Raw genomic sequence first — 16,792 nt, 5'->3', positions numbered from 1 at the left:
CCAACCTTGACGCTCCCGGCGCTAAGGAATGTATACATTTTTGGCTCCCTCCTCACCACCATGTTCTCTTTAGATTCGAACCTACCACACCGACTATGGCCTTTTTAACTCCTATCCCTCCCTTACTCGCTTTACGTCCATTTCACCTCGCACCTGATCTCTGAGAGTACTATTCTCTTTATACCTTCTCGTTCTTTCTCCAGGGTTTCGCATCGCTACTATTTCACCGCGAGCCGTTTCCTCCATGGCACCTCGTTGCTGACCGGTCGGGCCTATTGAGATTGAGAGTTATCAGAACCAGGGCGATGTCGGCTCCGACGTGTGCTCGATCTTTTCGGACAACGGATCTGAAAGTGAATCCAATAACGACCAGGAGTTTGACAGCGAAGATTGATCATCCAAGCCCGCTCAAATCGTCGGTGGCTCGGCCATCTACGGTTCCTCACTGCTAAAGTCACACTGCGCTTGTATGTTACCAATGGCATCCTTATTGCTGCACAAGTCATATTCATCTACATGTTACCAAACAATGGTAGTCCAAATTTGATGACGTTCGGATTACAGCTCCCAGGCTAAGAGCGGTCGAGATGATTCGGAATACTGTGAGCCCCCTTAGTACTGATTGGTTAGCGGAGTGTGACTTGACAGATGTGATGAACCGTGGGTGGAGAAACCACGTAATGATTTGGAACTAGGTTGTGGGCTCGGCTGATCGATAAGCGTCCTGCATCGTACCCGAAATTGGCGGCGGTCATCCGCTTCCGACGCCAAACCTTAAATCAATTTGTTTGGAGCATCTCTTTGCTGGTAGTGTTTTGCCATCCCAATACGTACTACTCATTGATGAGGGCTAGACCTGTATCTGTACCACTGAGTCGTGACCTACGGAACCTCACAAAAATACGACCATTACACATGATACAAGTAATTTGAAGGCAAACAGGTTTAGTACCTTTTCCTTTTGTGTTAAAAAGTTCGTTTTCATTGTTCCCCACTGGAACTGTGTCCGTGGACCCAAAGGCAGTGGGTAGGCTGCTGTCTGAGGAAGCTCTGTGAAAACATAAAATATAATATGGCCAGAAATGGAGGGAATTCAGCGCACTTGATGAATCGAGATCTGCTCCCTAGTACGTGCTCTAGCCAGCCCTCGCTGTAGTTTCTCCGCCACTGATTGGCTTTGATTGGATTTCCGCTTGGATGGGGTGTAGGGGTTGGCTTTTCGGTTTAGATTGGCTGGCCGCGCTATTCCACTTATACGATTTATCTCAAATTTACAGAAGTTCTTAGTAAGCTTGGGATCCATCTCCTATTCCAAATTTAGATCAGTCAGTGACTCCTAGATCTCGTACGAGCAAACCCTAAATCCCTGGGTTTTCTGAATTCAGTTTTGATGGGGTGTGACCGGGAGGCGTGCTATTACATTCGAGAATGTAAAGACGGGCATTGTCGTGGAGCATATTTTCACCTTGTCACTCCAGGGTTTGAAGTTCCAGAGCTGCGAGCTGCTTCAAGAGGTAGTCGGTCACAGTCCCGAGTTTTCGATTTACTTCGTAGAGAAGTTCAGCCACCCGTGTGGTTACTTCCAGGTCGTTTGCTTTCTTCGACAAGGAAAGCCTCAACCTACTGAGCTCTTGCTCGTACCTTGATGCATTGCTTTCGGCTTGAGTTGTTCATGCATTCAGCGATGCAATGGTTCGTAGTATCTCCTGATTTCAATCAGCTAGTGCTCTCGATGCAAAGGTAAAACCGTACCGAAGCTTCTATGGTAGCAGGTGGACAACAGTAATGCGCTTCAAGTTGGTATATCATCCCCCAGGTAATCATTTATATAGAGTTGGTCCGCTCCTGTCTCTCACTCGACGATCTTATAGAACTACCGGATTCGTCTGATCAAAGGCCCAGCACTGCTATTGAAAATACTCATTATTCCAACGGGAGAAGATACCAAAATTGTGGTGAGGCCTGTAAGATAATAGCATTTGCCTTGATTATTATCACCGGTATTCACATCGGGCAAGGTAAAGCTGCTATCGACGCGCTCTGCGACCTCCTGTCGGAATAACCGGGCCTATACCTTAAACATATGGCTGTATTACTCTGGGATGAGTTCCACGCCATGATCACAACCTCCAAAAGCAGAATAAGGCCCGTGTAGACCTGGGCATGGGCATGCCCAAAACTACCTTTTGGCCCCCAAATCTTGGGCCAAAAATACAATTTGCAAGGCATTACAGATCTTCTAACTAATTAAATAGTAGATATAATTCAATAATCTCTTAGATATAAATTAATTAGATTATCAAAAGCTTATATTTAAGGTTTTATGGAAATGTATATATTAAAGATATGTTTGCACCCCTATTTCTCTATACAAAAAGACGAAAAAGTTCTTTTTCTAGAACTAACATTTATTGTAAGATGGGAATGGTCGCTAGCAGTCTGTCAAGAAGACGGGTCGATCACAAGAGGACAAAACCACCACACTCGCAGAGTGCAGGAGAGTAGTAGACAGAGCGTGACGCTATAGAGATGCGACTAATAAGACATTCGAGTCTTCATGGACAAGCGATACACCGATACCGCAACCTCCGCCTCAGTACTCTCAGCAGAAAGAATAATTCGTAAGGGGGAACACGCATGTTGTTATTGATACTATGGAACGAACGCTACTTATTCTTCTGAAACTAAATGGCTGCCTTGTTACTAAGGCCTCAATCACCTGACTATGGGATAGTTACCGGTGTTGAGAGCGGAATCCCCCATTACATTATCGATTTTTATTAGCAATTTGAACAGATTAAACTATTCTCTCTATAAATACCTTTTAAAAATCTAAATTTACCTAGATATAAGGAATATAAACGGGGCTCATACATATATATTTTATGTATCTTTAAATGGGCCCAACTGGGCGGAATGGGCATGCCGAAGGATGGACAAAAAATCGATTTTTTGTCCACAGAGTGTCCATGGACACTGCCCAGGTCTAGGCCCGTGTTCGATTCACGGATGCATTTCTTTTTGCCTCTTTTTTTGTTCATTCATTAATCCGCCCCGGGACGCCCTAGCGTCGTGCCGACCGTAGCCTTTTTAATAATTAAACATTTAGCAAAATATTATTATAAAAGCTAGAGGCACAGGAATGACCGGTAGGTGACAACATCACTAATGACAGCTTACAGGCCTGTTTGGGGCTAGAGCTGGCCTATTTCGGTTCGACCACTGCATGAACCACGAGTACCCACCGTTCGTGGCCCCGAAATAAGAACTATTTAGCTATCTCCTATGGCATAGGCATGATATTGATTTAAATACGAGATAGGCATGGGTCTGCCCCGTATTATGGGTACAATTACTTAATACTTGCTACACACAAAAGGCATAAATAGTGACATCATGAGTTCAAATGGACAATATTTAGCACGGCTCTCAGCGCCAGATTCTTTGAGCTTCGTCTCAGTATCAATTCAATGTGCATGGAAGTCAGATCTTGACCTCTACCGATTTTATAAAATCATTATGTATGACGATAATTGCAACCTGATGGTTAACAGCCGAACCGAACTAACTGATGATAGAACCAACAATGAAGTTTTCTTTCCACTCAGTTTACCTCCTAGCTATGCTAGTGAGCATGTCTCCAGCTTGGGAGCTTAAAACAAACACAGGGATAGACGTCCATGGGACTGGCACCCAGGCTTGTAAAACTATCTACATTCCCCGAGGGGCCAAAATCAACTGGACTGGAACAAAAGGCGGCCAAGTCCTCACGGTATTCGCTATGTACACCCAGCAAGGGAAGTGCTCCGGATCTTCCAGAACTGTCGCGGGCCAGGGAGAGATCAACGCCTCGAGTAACATCTATGGATATGTAGTAAAGGCTTGAGAGTGCGCTTTATACGTTCCTAGGTGATTTGTCGCGATGTATGGACTGTTATTGGTTTATTTTGAGGCGCACAAAAGTAGGATCTATGTCTTTGCTTAAGTCGGAATCTAATAATTCACGAGGGTGAGTGTGAGGTATACTGTACAGCATGAAATTTACTGACCCCGAGATAGCTGGAACAAACTTGAAGGTTTTTATTTCTTATTTAACAGGAATGCAAGAGACGAGGTTCGAACTCGCGAGAAAATGTTCATTGGATATCTCAAGTCTCAAGTCTCAAGAATGATATGATATTTATAATTTAATATCTTAGGGAAGAAGACCAACGCCTTCAAGCTCTTAAAGTTAACCACTCGCCACACTTGCGGGTAACAGAAAGACAAATATAATATCCAATCTCCCTATCCTTGGAGGGTAGGTGGTGCTAAATGGTATGAATAGTGTACATGTACATATAACTCACAGAGATTAAATGCCAACAGCGATCTTGAACTTGATTGTGACTAGCAGGATGCGCCCGAAGGAACATTCTTGCAATCGTCGCTGGTAGAGCCGCCGGTCAGACTCACATCTTCCCAAGTCCAGTCGGTACAGCTGTCTTCAGCGCACAGGATGTACACCTCAACCGCATCATCCTCGAGTGAACCGGTGATGCCATCCACGGTGAGACCGGTGATTGGCACACCATCAGTTGGGGTACCGGTAGGCGAGCCATTCTCGTAGTCCTGCTCGATCACGACGCCGTAATCGCTGATACCCGAGAGAGTGATGTCCGAAAAGGTCACATCGCTGACAGAACCAGTAGCATCATAGATCGTCTTGATACGGATTCCATTGGCCGAATCACTCACGGTGGAGTCGGTGATAGTGACATTCTTCACGGTGTTGTCATCACGGTCGCCAACGGAGTCGATGGAGAGACCGTGGCCGCCAGAGCAAGTGGCCCCACTCTAGTAGATGTTCTACTGTAATACATAGTATAATTAGCACATTCCATCCACGATTTGAACTGTGCTAAGCGCTAAAGGGGAGAACGCGCTCACCTCGCCAGAGTTGATGGCCAGGCAATCATCCTGGTTCTTGACGGTCGGGTTCGTGATGGTGATATAGGTGGACTCGCTGATATCAAAGCCGTCGGTGTTGTGGCCACCGTTGTCGTCACCGTCCGAATTATCGATGGTCACATCCCCAATGACGAGGTTGTCCGATTGGACACTGATGGCTTGCACGGGAGTGTTCTTGATGGTCAAGCCGGAGATGATCGAGTCATCGAGGGAGTGGGCATAAAAGAACTTGGGCTTGGTTTCCCGCCATTGGTTCCCTCGCTGTCCCACCAACGAGAGCCATCACCGTTAATCACAGCTCCGTCATTGGCCGTCACGGTGATACCGGAGCCTGAGATATGAATAAGAGAACCCTTCCATTCTTCGTATCCAAAGGTTGTGGTGCCGTCAAAGATCACCTTGGTGCCATCGCTCAGATCCGACAAATCAAGGGTCTCCCCGGCTGGGACCTCAATATCGCTCAGGATGATCGTGGAGCAGTCGGACTTACTGGCCGAGGCGCTGGCTGCCTCGGTGAACGTGCAAGTGGAAGAAGACCTTTGGGTGAAATCGGAAACACGCGAGGGGGGGGGGGGGGAGCAGCGGCGGCCAGGCTGGCAGCGGCAGTGACTAGCAGCAGATGTGAAAAAAGGGAAGGGATTGCTCTGTTCAACAGAAGGAATAGCCAAAAGAATGAGGCAATTCTGGTCAACAGAATAGGAATTGAAAACGAGTGAACGGAGAGACTGACGTGGCTCAGGATAGGATCCAAGCCAAGTGTTCTCCTTCCGCCGAAGCCTTTTATAGCATGGGAGGGCATACTATGCAGTATACGGAGTATGCTAAACTTGATTGAGCACTGCGAAGCTTTCGCGCGACACCAGGAGGCGTTGAATCTCGGAAGCCGGTGTTTGGGAGAGTGGTCAATTTCCAAGTCGATAACAGGGGCGTGGGAGGAGCTTGATGGCTGGCGGGCCTGGATTAATCTCTAACAACCGTCGCTCTCTGAAACCGAAACGAGCAATGATAGACATAGGCTGAATGGACTAGGAGGAAATCTCCAGAAGATAAGCCGGACCTCGGGGCATAGCGTGAGTGTGCTAGTCGCCAGAGCCACTCCTTTGTGAACGTGGTGGAAATTCCAGCTGAGCAGTGGTCGATGTTTAATGTCGGAAGTTCTGGTAGTTACTACTAATAACTGCCAGTAGTAAGTGGAAGTGAAGTGAAGTGGAAATGGAGCTTGATGTAGGAGCGGATAATCTTTGGGAAATCTTTGGGACAACACAAACGGCTGGTAGTTATACTCTCGTAACTACTACGACTAGTATAATCCACTCAGTTTTACTTATTACATTGGTAGTACTTAGATTATTGAGTCATGTAGTGTATTCCAAGGTTACTAGTATAATACAGTGGATCTGTTAGTAGTGCTACTAGTATATGCTAGTACTATATTCATGGGTAGTAGTACTAGTAGTTACAAGTCTGCTACTAGTAATAATGCCAACTCCAATTAAGTCCTGCCCAGGTGTAAATACTACTAGGTAGCACTAGGACTATCATGACCGACCAGGTATATTCTAATGGTTAGTAGTAGGGCAAGCTCTACAAGACTACTACTCTAATAACTACATTTGTGTACTCCAGGGCTGCTATGCTGACACTCACGTGTGTGCTGCACCGCTGCATAATGCAGTCACATGACTGGCGATGCCTCTCTAATCTCCAATTCTTCCCTCCTTCTTCTCTTCTCTCCTCTCTCTTCGCGAATGGCCCCCCACCGAAGACACTACAAAACCACCGGAGCCCCGGACTACGATAGCCCTGAATTCTGGGATCATCGCTTTGCCACCGGCCGTGATGTGGGAGAGTGGTTGAATTCGGGCCATGTTTTAATCGACGCCGTCTTATCCGACCTGGACCAACGGGCCCATTTACATTCCCCAGGCAACTCCCCACGTGTGTTGCATCTGGGCCCCGGCGTCTCACGCCTTGGTCAAAGACTGCGCGACGCCTTTCTCGAGCAACGCTGGTCCGCCGATGGAATCTTGGTGAGTGTCGAATTGAACCCCCCCCCTCTCCTCCCCAACCATCATCTTTGAAATTCGTCCTGGTCGCTGATTGAGATCTATATAGAACGTCGACTTCTCCTCCGAGGCCGTGCGGATCGGTCAAAATGCAGAACGAGATATCCCCCCGGGACACGCCATGCACTGGCGCCGAGCCGACCTTCTCCTCTGGGACCATGTCGCGACCTTGGCGCCCTTCGCTCCCTTTGATGTCATCCTCGACAAAAGCACCAGTGACGCGATCGCAACCTTTAGTGACTGCGAAGTCTCGGCTTTCGACTTACCCGAAATCTGCCCAATCGTACGAGAGGTGGCTCAAGATAACGACAACGACAACGGCACGACAATATTGTCTCCAGTCGAGCTGCTCGCCTTGAACCTCATTCCATTGACTCGAAAGGATACTACTTGGGTTACACTCTCGTATTCTACTCTGCGGTTCGATCGCCTTCCAGCCCTCGATAAATATTGGACTTTGCGTTCCCGCACTGCTCTGAAGGCCCCCGCTGGCCCGGTCTCGTCTTCCGCACATACTCCCGACGTGTTTCATTGGGTCTATATCTTGGATCGCAAGTGATGGGTTGGTGGTTGATCAATTACCACGGATATATCTCGCCACCATACCGGCATACGCAGCGATAAATTTACGACTACGCTTTTCTCAACTGTGCCGACTGCGAGTAGTAATCGCGACGTCGAGATCATCAAACATATTTTCAAGAATAATCTCCATTCCAGCTGCTAGTAGCGTCTTCGACCCCTACACGGAACTATGTACATCTACTACTTTCCCTAGACCTACCACCTCAAACCCTCCGTCCACTGAGCATTTCGGACCGCGGCACGACCTATCGAAATAGATCAGCAGCCAAGGTTGATCGCTGCGTCGTTTCTTGATCAGTCTACTGCACTTCTCACTGGAAAAAAGGGGGACAGGGAACATACCGTTGGCGTACAGGGCGTACGAGTCTGCATTCAGCACAGCCTGGGCACTGCTGAGAGAGGTGGCGGCCGAGTAGCCGTATCCCAGGTCGTCAGTACCGGGGCTGTACACACCCGGTGCATGGGTGAACTCATGCAGGGCGGTGGTGGCCTGGTCCTGCTGGTGGCAGGTACTGGCCAGAGCCGGCAGATCAGAGTAAAAGATGTCGCAATTGGCGATCACGTTGCGGGAGGGCAGCGTGTATGCCAACACGTTGGTCTCGCAGTACCCATAGGGATCACTGCAGTAGTAAGTAGTCGATCCAGAGCTGGTCGATGCCGCTTCATTGGCCACCGCGGTCAGTCGTGCCGCAACGACCGAGCGAGTCGAGCTGGAGGTGGTTTTGAAGTATTCACTGAACTTGGAGGCTGATCCGGACTTCGCCGCGGTAGCGGCGGCCTTGGCCAACTTGACCGTGTTAGCCAGACTTGTCTCGAAGGCCGACTTACGGCTGGCATTGCTGCAGCTCTCCTTGGTGCGGCGATCGAGCGGCTTCAGCGCCTTGCTCACTTGGGAAGCCTTGGATCCATCCACGTCGATTTTCAAATCGTTCGAGCTGTATGGCAGATACCCAGTCACAGATCCTTCGCTGACCACCGGAACTAGGCCGCTGGAACGTAAGGTAACGGCGCCTCCGTTGGACAGATCAGTCGTCTCGGCAATGTCAAACTCATCTTCCAAAACTTCCCCGGCACCCAGAGTTGTGAGGGAATCCGACTCGAGCCCCTTAAGCTGGAATCGACGCTTGATTCCGTCGAAAACGACCTCATCATCTGCACGGATGGTCAGCTAATGTAAATCACCCATATTGGCAGAGCTCCGCTAGCTTACCATTCTGGTAGACCGCAACCTTCTTGACGGGAGCGCTGTCACGGAAGAAATTGAGGTGCACAAAGGTGACGTCTTCGGCACCGGTGTTTTTCACGACAGCCTTGATGCGAGTATCGCTCACCCGGCTCAAGGTGACATCCAGGGCAGATGCTTGATCGGCTTCGATGGGAAACGCATACACGTTCTGTGCGATGGCCAGGAAGGCCGCGGACAAGACAGTAAGACGCATGGTGTAGAGTGATACAGTGATGGGTGAAAGATCGAGAAGATCGAGTTGGCAAGGTGATGTGATGTGAGTTTGAGCTCCGAGGTACGCTTGAGTAGGTTTAGATGAGAATACCTCGAAATTGCACGGCCGGGTGGCTCGATTTATAGTTCTCGGGGAGAAAGATTCATGTCGATATCAAGGCATTGGATCCCGTCTTCAATTACCCTAAGGTGAAGACTAACAAAGCTAGTTCTTGATGCGAGAGAGAGACACACACACACACAGAGAGAGAGAGAGAGAGAGAGTGTGTGTGTGTGTGTGATTTCCCCACCTGAAGTCCTGGCAGAGGGGAGATTGAATGGTCATCTGCTGTCTCGACTCGCCATCCCGACGGAGAAAACGCAGAGACCGCCCACTACTGGCTGTTGATGTTTCGAGAGGCCTCGATATCGTCGGAACTCGACCTTGATGGGAAGTGAGAACTGCTCCCGCTTCTTGGCCCGGCGGAGACCCGTTTCACCTAGCAACGTTTGCAAAACAGATCATGCCCGGAGAGAGTCCTGGAAGAGGACTGGTGAAAATCTGGTATAATATAGATGATGGCCTTCTCTGTGTGTCGATTGGGCCGGGGAAGGCAAGCCATCATCTCCAAGATTCGACGATGTAACGGCCATAAACTCACAGGAGTAAACTAAGGTGTGAGGTGTGTTGTACATGATGTAGATGATACAGGGGCGCACTCCTGGTATTCCAATGGGCCTTCGTAGCACGCTAGCCTCCCTCAGCCTTCGAAAGATTAGACTCGACGTTCACAAGAGGCTTCATTTCCCCCTCATCTCTTCTTGAAGATCAAGTATGATAATGATTGTCCTTGGCTTGCCAAGATGCCAAGTCTTGCATTGGCACCGCGGAGTCCGTGGAGCCAAGCAAATCAAGATACTACCCAAGAAACGCCCAACTCTTCTATTTGCACGATAAAGGGCTGAAGGCGGTTTAAGTGGTTTTGTGGCAACCATTGACAACGTTCTACTCAGCTGCCACTGCCGATAGACTCCCGATAGGAGAAATCTTGAAGAAAATCCTGAAGATGACAAGATAACCGCCAAGTAAGTGTGGAGGGGAGGGTTACACGCCACCAGACCCTGTGGCACAGCTTGGCCCGGCAACGAGAGGAGTTGTGGGGAGTCCCATTGGCCCTGAAGGAAATCAGTAGCGGATAACTGGCCAGGAATTGTTTCTCCCGTCATTTATCTCATGCCTTTGGTGATATGTAGCAAGTTCCTGGGCGGCTGCGAGAACCTGCGAGAACCTGCGACTATCATTCACGGGCTAGACTACGGCTTTCTTTCCCCTCAACTCCTCCAAGTGAAATCAAATCTTTATCCGTTCCCTCACTTTACTCCCCCCTTTAAATTCGAAAGTCTCTCATTCACCCAGCAGTTCTCAACTTCTCCCTGCTACTAAGACACTAGGAACGATGGACCCTGCTTTGAGTCTGCAGGTCACCCTGGCCTCTCATGTTTCAAACCTCCAAGCTTCATCATCTTTTCCTGTACCCATCACCATCTCTATTCACAACCACGCGCAAGCTCCAGTAACCCTCTTGACATGGAACTCACCCCTGGACTTCCAAGCCGGAGTTCTGGGGGTTTTTGAGGTCTGCGATACCGGAAATGGACAAGCCATTCCCATCGACACGATCAAGGTGTCCAGAAAGCTCCCGGCAACCCCCGCAGATTTGGTCGAAATACCAGCCGGTCAGGCCTTCGATCGAACTATCAAGCTTCCCGCATTTGAATGTGAAGAGGGGCATGAATATTCCATTCGAGCCCAGGGAATATGGCATGCAGTGTGGGAGATGCCGTTGACAGACGTGACGGAATCTCACCTCGCGGATTTAACTGGAGCTACACGCGGAGAATTCCAGTCGAATGTTGCCCGTGTGAAAATTAATTGAGCGGGGCGTTTTGAAACATATGACTGGATCCTCCCTGGGAACAAACCACAACGCCCTGCTAGAGGGTTCGGCTTAGTCTATCATCTAGTGAAGTCGAACTTTCTGAGGCATGTATTCGTGTCTTAATTTTTTTAAAATCCTACATGACCCTCATTTATGCCCAGGTGGTTGGATATCGAAATGTGTCGAGCTTTCGGACAACATATTTCTTCCCCTTGAGCGGAGAGTTCCATCGGCCCTTGACAATACTATCTGTCGCGACTTGACGACTAGGAAATTCTATCATTTGAAAAGTTTCGAATTCTTGTTCTGACTTGCATTTTTGAATTAAAGTCTGCATTGGAACTGATCATCCTCTCAAATATGAGCTTCAAAGGAACACTTTCCATTAAAGGCGACACACAGAGAGTATTTCGAGTGCTTCTAAAGAGGGGCGTGGCTATTATCCCATCTGATGTTGGATATGCGGTTATTGCAACAGACGCCGAAGCTTTGAATCGTATTTTCGCTGCAAAAAGGCGACAACCGCACAAAAAGCATGCCATGATTGGGTCGTACGCTCTCCACCGCGAGGTTCAAAATCTCCCCCCCCCTGCGAAGAAGATATGGTCAGGCTCCTGACGGTGGATTTGGACCTCCCCCTCGGGGTTGTTGCCTCATACCGTGTTGAACATCCCATGATAAAAATGCTTTCGCCGACTACATTGCAGCAGAGTTCTATCGAGGGAACGTTGGCTATGCTTGTCAATGGTGGTCAATTGTAAGATGAGATATCTCGCCTGGTTACGCAAGAAGGAATTCCTCCTTTGAGGGCCTCTGCTAACTTAACGGGAAATGGAACTAAAGTCACCGTCGGGGATATAGGTGCTGAGATAAGAGACGTTTTGGATATCATTATCCACTACGGGTGACAAAAATATAGCCACCCACGGCCGTCATCCATCATGATAGATTTCAAGAACCGCCAGCTTCTGAGGTATGGCGCATGTTATGATGTAGTACAAGCTGAAATGTCGCGATTCTTTGCCCAATGATCCCGGCAGGACTACTTTATTTTCGGGCGATATATCGCACACTGGAGAACACTGGCAGTGACGATAAATAAGTCGTATCTTTTCAAACAAATAATTACGCAACTTCAAAGGATGAAACTATATAAAGATCTTGTAAGAGTTCTCGCCCGAGACTTCTAGAATCCGAGTGACCTGCCAGCGGCAATTTATCTGGCCATATAGAGGATGTGGTCAAGATCATGTATCTTATCAGCGTTGAGCTAGTCACAATTTTGTGCACACCTGGGTATACCGCATGTCCGTCTGTAATGGAAATATTACAAGGTCCATGCCAAAACTATTTCAGGCAACAAATTGTCCCACGCTGCGATTTCTTTCGCACCAAAATTGAACTTGCAGAACGATCACGTCGATCCACTTTTGAGAGCGAGACCAGTTCGTGGATAGATTAAAATTGTGATTTTTGCAGATCCATCGTTAGGACATGAAACTTGGAATACATATCTTGGACTGGCGCAACATCGCAAAAATATCGAAGTATTCGGGTTTCTTGGCTATGATAATGATAAAGAACTAGAGTATTCGAGTTATTTCTGATGGATACCTAGTAGCGTAGCAGGGAAATAGCGGTGTGAAAAGCAACATCTTGTATGTAAGGCATCTCAAGCCTAGCCTAGCAATACATACCACTTCTCCTTCTCAGCTACCCCTATGTCTTTATCCCTATCATATCAGCGGTTCATTCAACCCGCAAGTTCTGACCGTGCCGCCTCGAGCATCCTCCCCGTTCACTAGGTAACGGTGACAAAAGTATAGTATTTCTTTGAAATCAAAACCAGGAGAATAAATTCGAGTTCAAAGCCTGAAGAATGAAAAAGAAGATGATGAAGAAACTAAAGACGAAGCAACTGAAGGAACTGCATGCCGAGCTGCAGGGATGAACCATTGTCGCCTTATTATTTAAGGCTTAAAGATCCAGCGATCTAGAAATTATGAGTTTTGAATTGCGATTCAACTGTCAGGCGATATGGAATTGTGGTCCCAAGGTAGTAGTAGGTTTAGCCAGAACTAGCACGGGTCAACATCTTCAAGCTATTTGTTTGAGTGACGGAAAAGTTGTGTCAAGTCCACCCAACGATATAGGCATCTAAAAAGTCCTCACTAGCCTGAATATCTGCGTCTTCTGTACTTGAATGAGTGAAGTTACGCGGAGTCAAAGGCTCAGTAGTATGACACCAAGCATTTGAAAGGTATTTTGACGCTTCAACGTTGGAGTTATTCCATGACTGAAGGCTTTCTGGGGTGGATATTGCCCCTTCAATAATACCAGCCCCCTCGGAGGGTTTGAAATCCATAGACTTGTATTTTATGTTGTTTTCTGAGTTCCTTGTAACTATAGGGATGTTGCTCAAAGACTCTTCAGCAAGCTTAAATCTTGAGGTTTCATCCTCGCAGGGATGGGTGGAAACTTCGACTGCGGAAACTGAAAAGAACCTTGTAGAGAAGCTTTCCCAGCTGGATCAGCGTCGTGAGGTATTTGATTTTGGAATTGTCCAAAATCCGGCATTCGGGTGTTTGTAGGCAAACTCGGCAATGTTTCCTTGGAAATATTAGGGTGTGTGAAACAGCTTGGTGGCGTCACAAATTCGGCCGTTGATAGCTTCATTTGCATTGTGAGAGTCGCCATTGACTTAAGAGTGGCCATTGACTTTTTCGCAAAGTGACATTTATCTTTCAGTTTATCTAGAACTGAGATAGCAGCAAGAGTTGAATAATCAAGGCTTCTCAATGTCTGAGGACCGTTAGTAATTTGGTAAATATTCTGGGACATATGACAAATTACCAATTTGTGTTGAACTAGTTGCGAGTTCCACACTGTGAAGAGAAGCAGGCTACCTGGGTAGAGAGTTCAGCAAGGTGTCTTTCGTTGGGATATTGATGTTTGCAAATATTTACCTGCAAGGAAAACCTCGTGGGTAATAATGTAAGGCGTAGTGCTACACCCGAGATTTTGCATCATGTGATGTATATGAAGCGCGTTTGAAGTTGCCTCAGCAACTTTGAAACAAATCCAGTCTACCTCCTCTGGCGGTTCATTGGAAGGCTGCTGAATTATGGGAGTGATTGTCACTGGGGAGTGAACTAAATCGGCCGGTATCTTGACACTCCAACGATATAGGGCAATTATTGATTGCCAAAAGTCAAGTTCCATTAGAAACCTGTCTGAGGGAGGCCCCAGACTGGGTATACAATTCCTCCATCTTTCTAGCCTGGAATGCATGTCTTGACGCCAGGATCTGAAAGAAGAAAAGTCACAGAGATATAATGGCATTCTCCGATTGAGATTTGACGATGGCCCACCCCTTTCCAAACGTGCGTGATGGTATTGGAGAACGGTGTGTATCTCGGATTGAAGAATCCGGAACCGAAAGCGATGCCGAACGGCATACTTATACCCGCTTTTGTTATCGACAGAGGCCAATATTCCACGTCGCGTGATGAATTGGTCGTCCAGTATAGACGGAAATTGAGTAGTAATAACATCGTCCGGAATAAAAAACGGCCTTTCTAAATATGGTGCGACTAATCGATCCAGGCTGTAAACACACCACCACAGCCGTCGCCGTAAATCTTTGATCCAATCACGATGCGCTTCGTCAAATGAGGACTTTGAAGCAAGATTTAGCATGTTGGCAGGGCTATCCTGCTCATTGTATAGTCGAAGATCTATTGCTGAGCGTATGGCGATATCGAGAAGGTTTCCAAGCCCCGGAGCGGTTGACTTGAAAAGCGCGAAGCTGCAGAGAAGGATGAGGGCTTGAAGGCCCTCGAAATCACCAAATAGATTGAAATTTCCACATGAGTCAAGGCAGTGCCCTAGGCAGGTTATTGCGGAAGCGTGGTATTCCTCTGCAGCTTGGAATTGCATTGATGATCTTTTCCGCTTTCTTGATCCGGCGCCAAAGTGCAGCTCAGGGCCCGGGGTAGCTTCATGAGACTTCGTGACAGAGGCAGCACCAATTGCAAACACAATGAAGACAAAGTAGAGTTGATCTTTTGGGTGGCCGGAACTTTCGCTATAGTATATCTGATCAAGGACCTTTTCGAATTCTGGTCGATTTAACACGGGCACATGGAGATTAGTGTGAATGAAATACTCATCCACGAGCTTATCTGCTATTTCACGATCTGGAAGCTCCATAGAGCCTTTGACACTGCTTCCAAATCCGAAGCGGAACAAAGACGGTTGAGCCGAAGCTTGTTGGTTGACAGCACGACGATCGAGCTCATTTATCCTTGTGATTTCTAGTTTCGTGTTTTTACCGGAAAGAAGATCGAGAATCACAGAATCCAAGGAATTGGAAAGCTCAGGCATTTCTGTATCAAGTGGTATTTCATCGGAGATTTTTCCACTTGCAGCCACTGCTTCAACCTTTGCGGATGGTGTAGAGATGGATGTTGCGGCAGTGTTGCAGTTTGCTTCATCGTCGTTCAAAGGAATTGCGGAGTGGAAATTGATCTTGTGCTTTAACAAGATTTCCTTCAGATAGTCCACCCTATTCTCTAAGAAATACACGTAACTGCGAGGTATCTCTTGTTTGGTGATCGGATCATAGCCGACACATCGAACCTGGGCTTTTTCGCAGGATCGACACTTTGGCAATTGTTGATCACACCTGTGTTTTCGCATTCGACATCGATGACAGGCTGATACGTTCCGAAAAGATGAGCTTGGAGTGAAGGCGGAAGGCTTAATAAATTGACCATCAGGGACATCTCCAAAGACATCCCCTGGGGGGCCATCGTGTGATTGTGATGATCGTGGCGAAGAGAGGATAGTATTAGAGACATGGCCTTCGGGAAGAGGAGCATCAATACTGCTCCCCGGCAGAAAGAGCGCAGTAGCAGCCATACTCAGAAAAGACGCCAAAAGGACAAGACGACGATTCGTCTGGATAAGTGCGTGATAATTTTAGGCTGTGATTTCTTATGAGCGATGGCCCTGCCGAAAGCAAGCCTATATGATCTGAAGCCCAACCAGCGCTTGGTACAACTTTGACTTTGCCCGAAAATTTTAATAATCACAAATGCGCCCGTGATCAGTGCAATGTCAAACCTTCTTTGAGTGTATGAAATGAACTCAGGAGGCAATTTTGTCATGAAGAACATTTTTCGGGGACACTCCGTTGTAACATACTAGTACCTACGGAGTAGCTTGAATTCCATCTCATGGTAGTTGATTGATTGGTGCAATTGGGCGAAGTTGCCCAGCTCTGGGGTGGATATTACTCGATCACAGCTGGAAAGTCTTTAACCGGCGGGCTGGGCAAATCAGCTAAAGAGGTGCTATCTACCTATTACTCGATCTCAATATGTTAAGATGCGACCGATAAGAGCATGAAGTCAGGAAAGGCTTGGATTACTCGATAGAAATATAAACATACCATCATGTATCGCCCGAGAAGGGAAGAAAGGATGCTTCCCGCGGAAAGTTTATGCCGCTTACGATACTAGCGCAAAAATGGACAGGTTATGAAGTAAGAGGCTGTAGAAGCCCTGGAGATCGACCCCAAAAGTGGCTTGACCGGAGAATATGACCAATGAATGACTCGAATTCGGGATTACGAGAAGAAGCCCGAGGCCCGTGTCAATGGACTGCCGAGGAGATGTGAGCAGCGGCTATCGGCAATTGGGGTATACACGGGGATTCCGAACATGAACGACTTAAAACCTTAGTTTACTACTGTTGCTGGGAAGCTATTTAGCAAGAGAGAAAACACAAAAGCAGGGAGAAAAAAACTA

The 16,792-nt window shown here is 47.5% G+C and overlaps 5 protein-coding genes across 5 annotated transcripts; 2 read left to right on the top strand and 3 right to left on the bottom strand.

Annotated features, from left to right (window-relative positions):
• Window positions 1–4,389: 4,389 nt before the first annotated feature.
• Window positions 4,390–5,749, bottom strand: N7481_004961 (glycoside hydrolase family 28 protein; the record flags this gene model as incomplete). The annotated part of the gene is made up of 4 exons (XM_057264180.1): window positions 4,390–4,836; window positions 4,930–5,211; window positions 5,247–5,633; window positions 5,681–5,749. The coding sequence occupies 4 exons, from the start codon at window positions 5,747–5,749 to the stop codon at window positions 4,390–4,392; spliced, it is 1,185 nt and encodes a 394-aa protein (XP_057121900.1).
• A 949-nt stretch (window positions 5,750–6,698) lies between these two features.
• Window positions 6,699–7,575, top strand: N7481_004960 (uncharacterized protein; the record flags this gene model as incomplete). The annotated part of the gene is made up of 2 exons (XM_057264179.1): window positions 6,699–6,980; window positions 7,066–7,575. 2 exons carry the CDS (start codon window positions 6,699–6,701, stop codon window positions 7,573–7,575), a joined length of 792 nt encoding a protein of 263 aa, XP_057121899.1.
• A 221-nt stretch (window positions 7,576–7,796) lies between these two features.
• mep20 (uncharacterized protein) lies at window positions 7,797–9,040 on the bottom strand (the record flags this gene model as incomplete). Its single annotated transcript, XM_057264178.1, has 3 exons — window positions 7,797–7,846; window positions 7,944–8,753; window positions 8,812–9,040. 3 exons carry the CDS (start codon window positions 9,038–9,040, stop codon window positions 7,797–7,799), a joined length of 1,089 nt encoding a protein of 362 aa, XP_057121898.1.
• Window positions 9,041–10,496: 1,456 nt separating this feature from the next.
• Window positions 10,497–10,976, top strand: N7481_004958 (uncharacterized protein; the record flags this gene model as incomplete). Its single annotated transcript, XM_057264177.1, has 1 exon — window positions 10,497–10,976. One exon carries the CDS (start codon window positions 10,497–10,499, stop codon window positions 10,974–10,976), a length of 480 nt encoding a protein of 159 aa, XP_057121897.1.
• Window positions 10,977–13,484: 2,508 nt separating this feature from the next.
• N7481_004957 (Zn(II)2Cys6 transcription factor) lies at window positions 13,485–15,902 on the bottom strand (the record flags this gene model as incomplete). The annotated part of the gene is made up of 2 exons (XM_057264176.1): window positions 13,485–13,885; window positions 13,946–15,902. Coding segments are annotated over 2 exons (2,358 nt in total), but the record flags the coding sequence as incomplete, so codon positions are not given.
• Between the last annotated feature and the right edge of the window lie 890 nt (window positions 15,903–16,792).

This window comes from Penicillium waksmanii (genome assembly GCF_028829765.1).
Source record: "Penicillium waksmanii strain IBT 27052 chromosome Unknown utg000005l:1.0-5232799.0:1.0-5237142.0, whole genome shotgun sequence".
Taxonomy (NCBI): Eukaryota; Fungi; Ascomycota; class Eurotiomycetes; order Eurotiales; family Aspergillaceae; genus Penicillium; species Penicillium waksmanii.
Note: the sequence above shows the minus strand (reverse complement) of the source record. Positions and strands in the feature narration are given on the sequence as shown.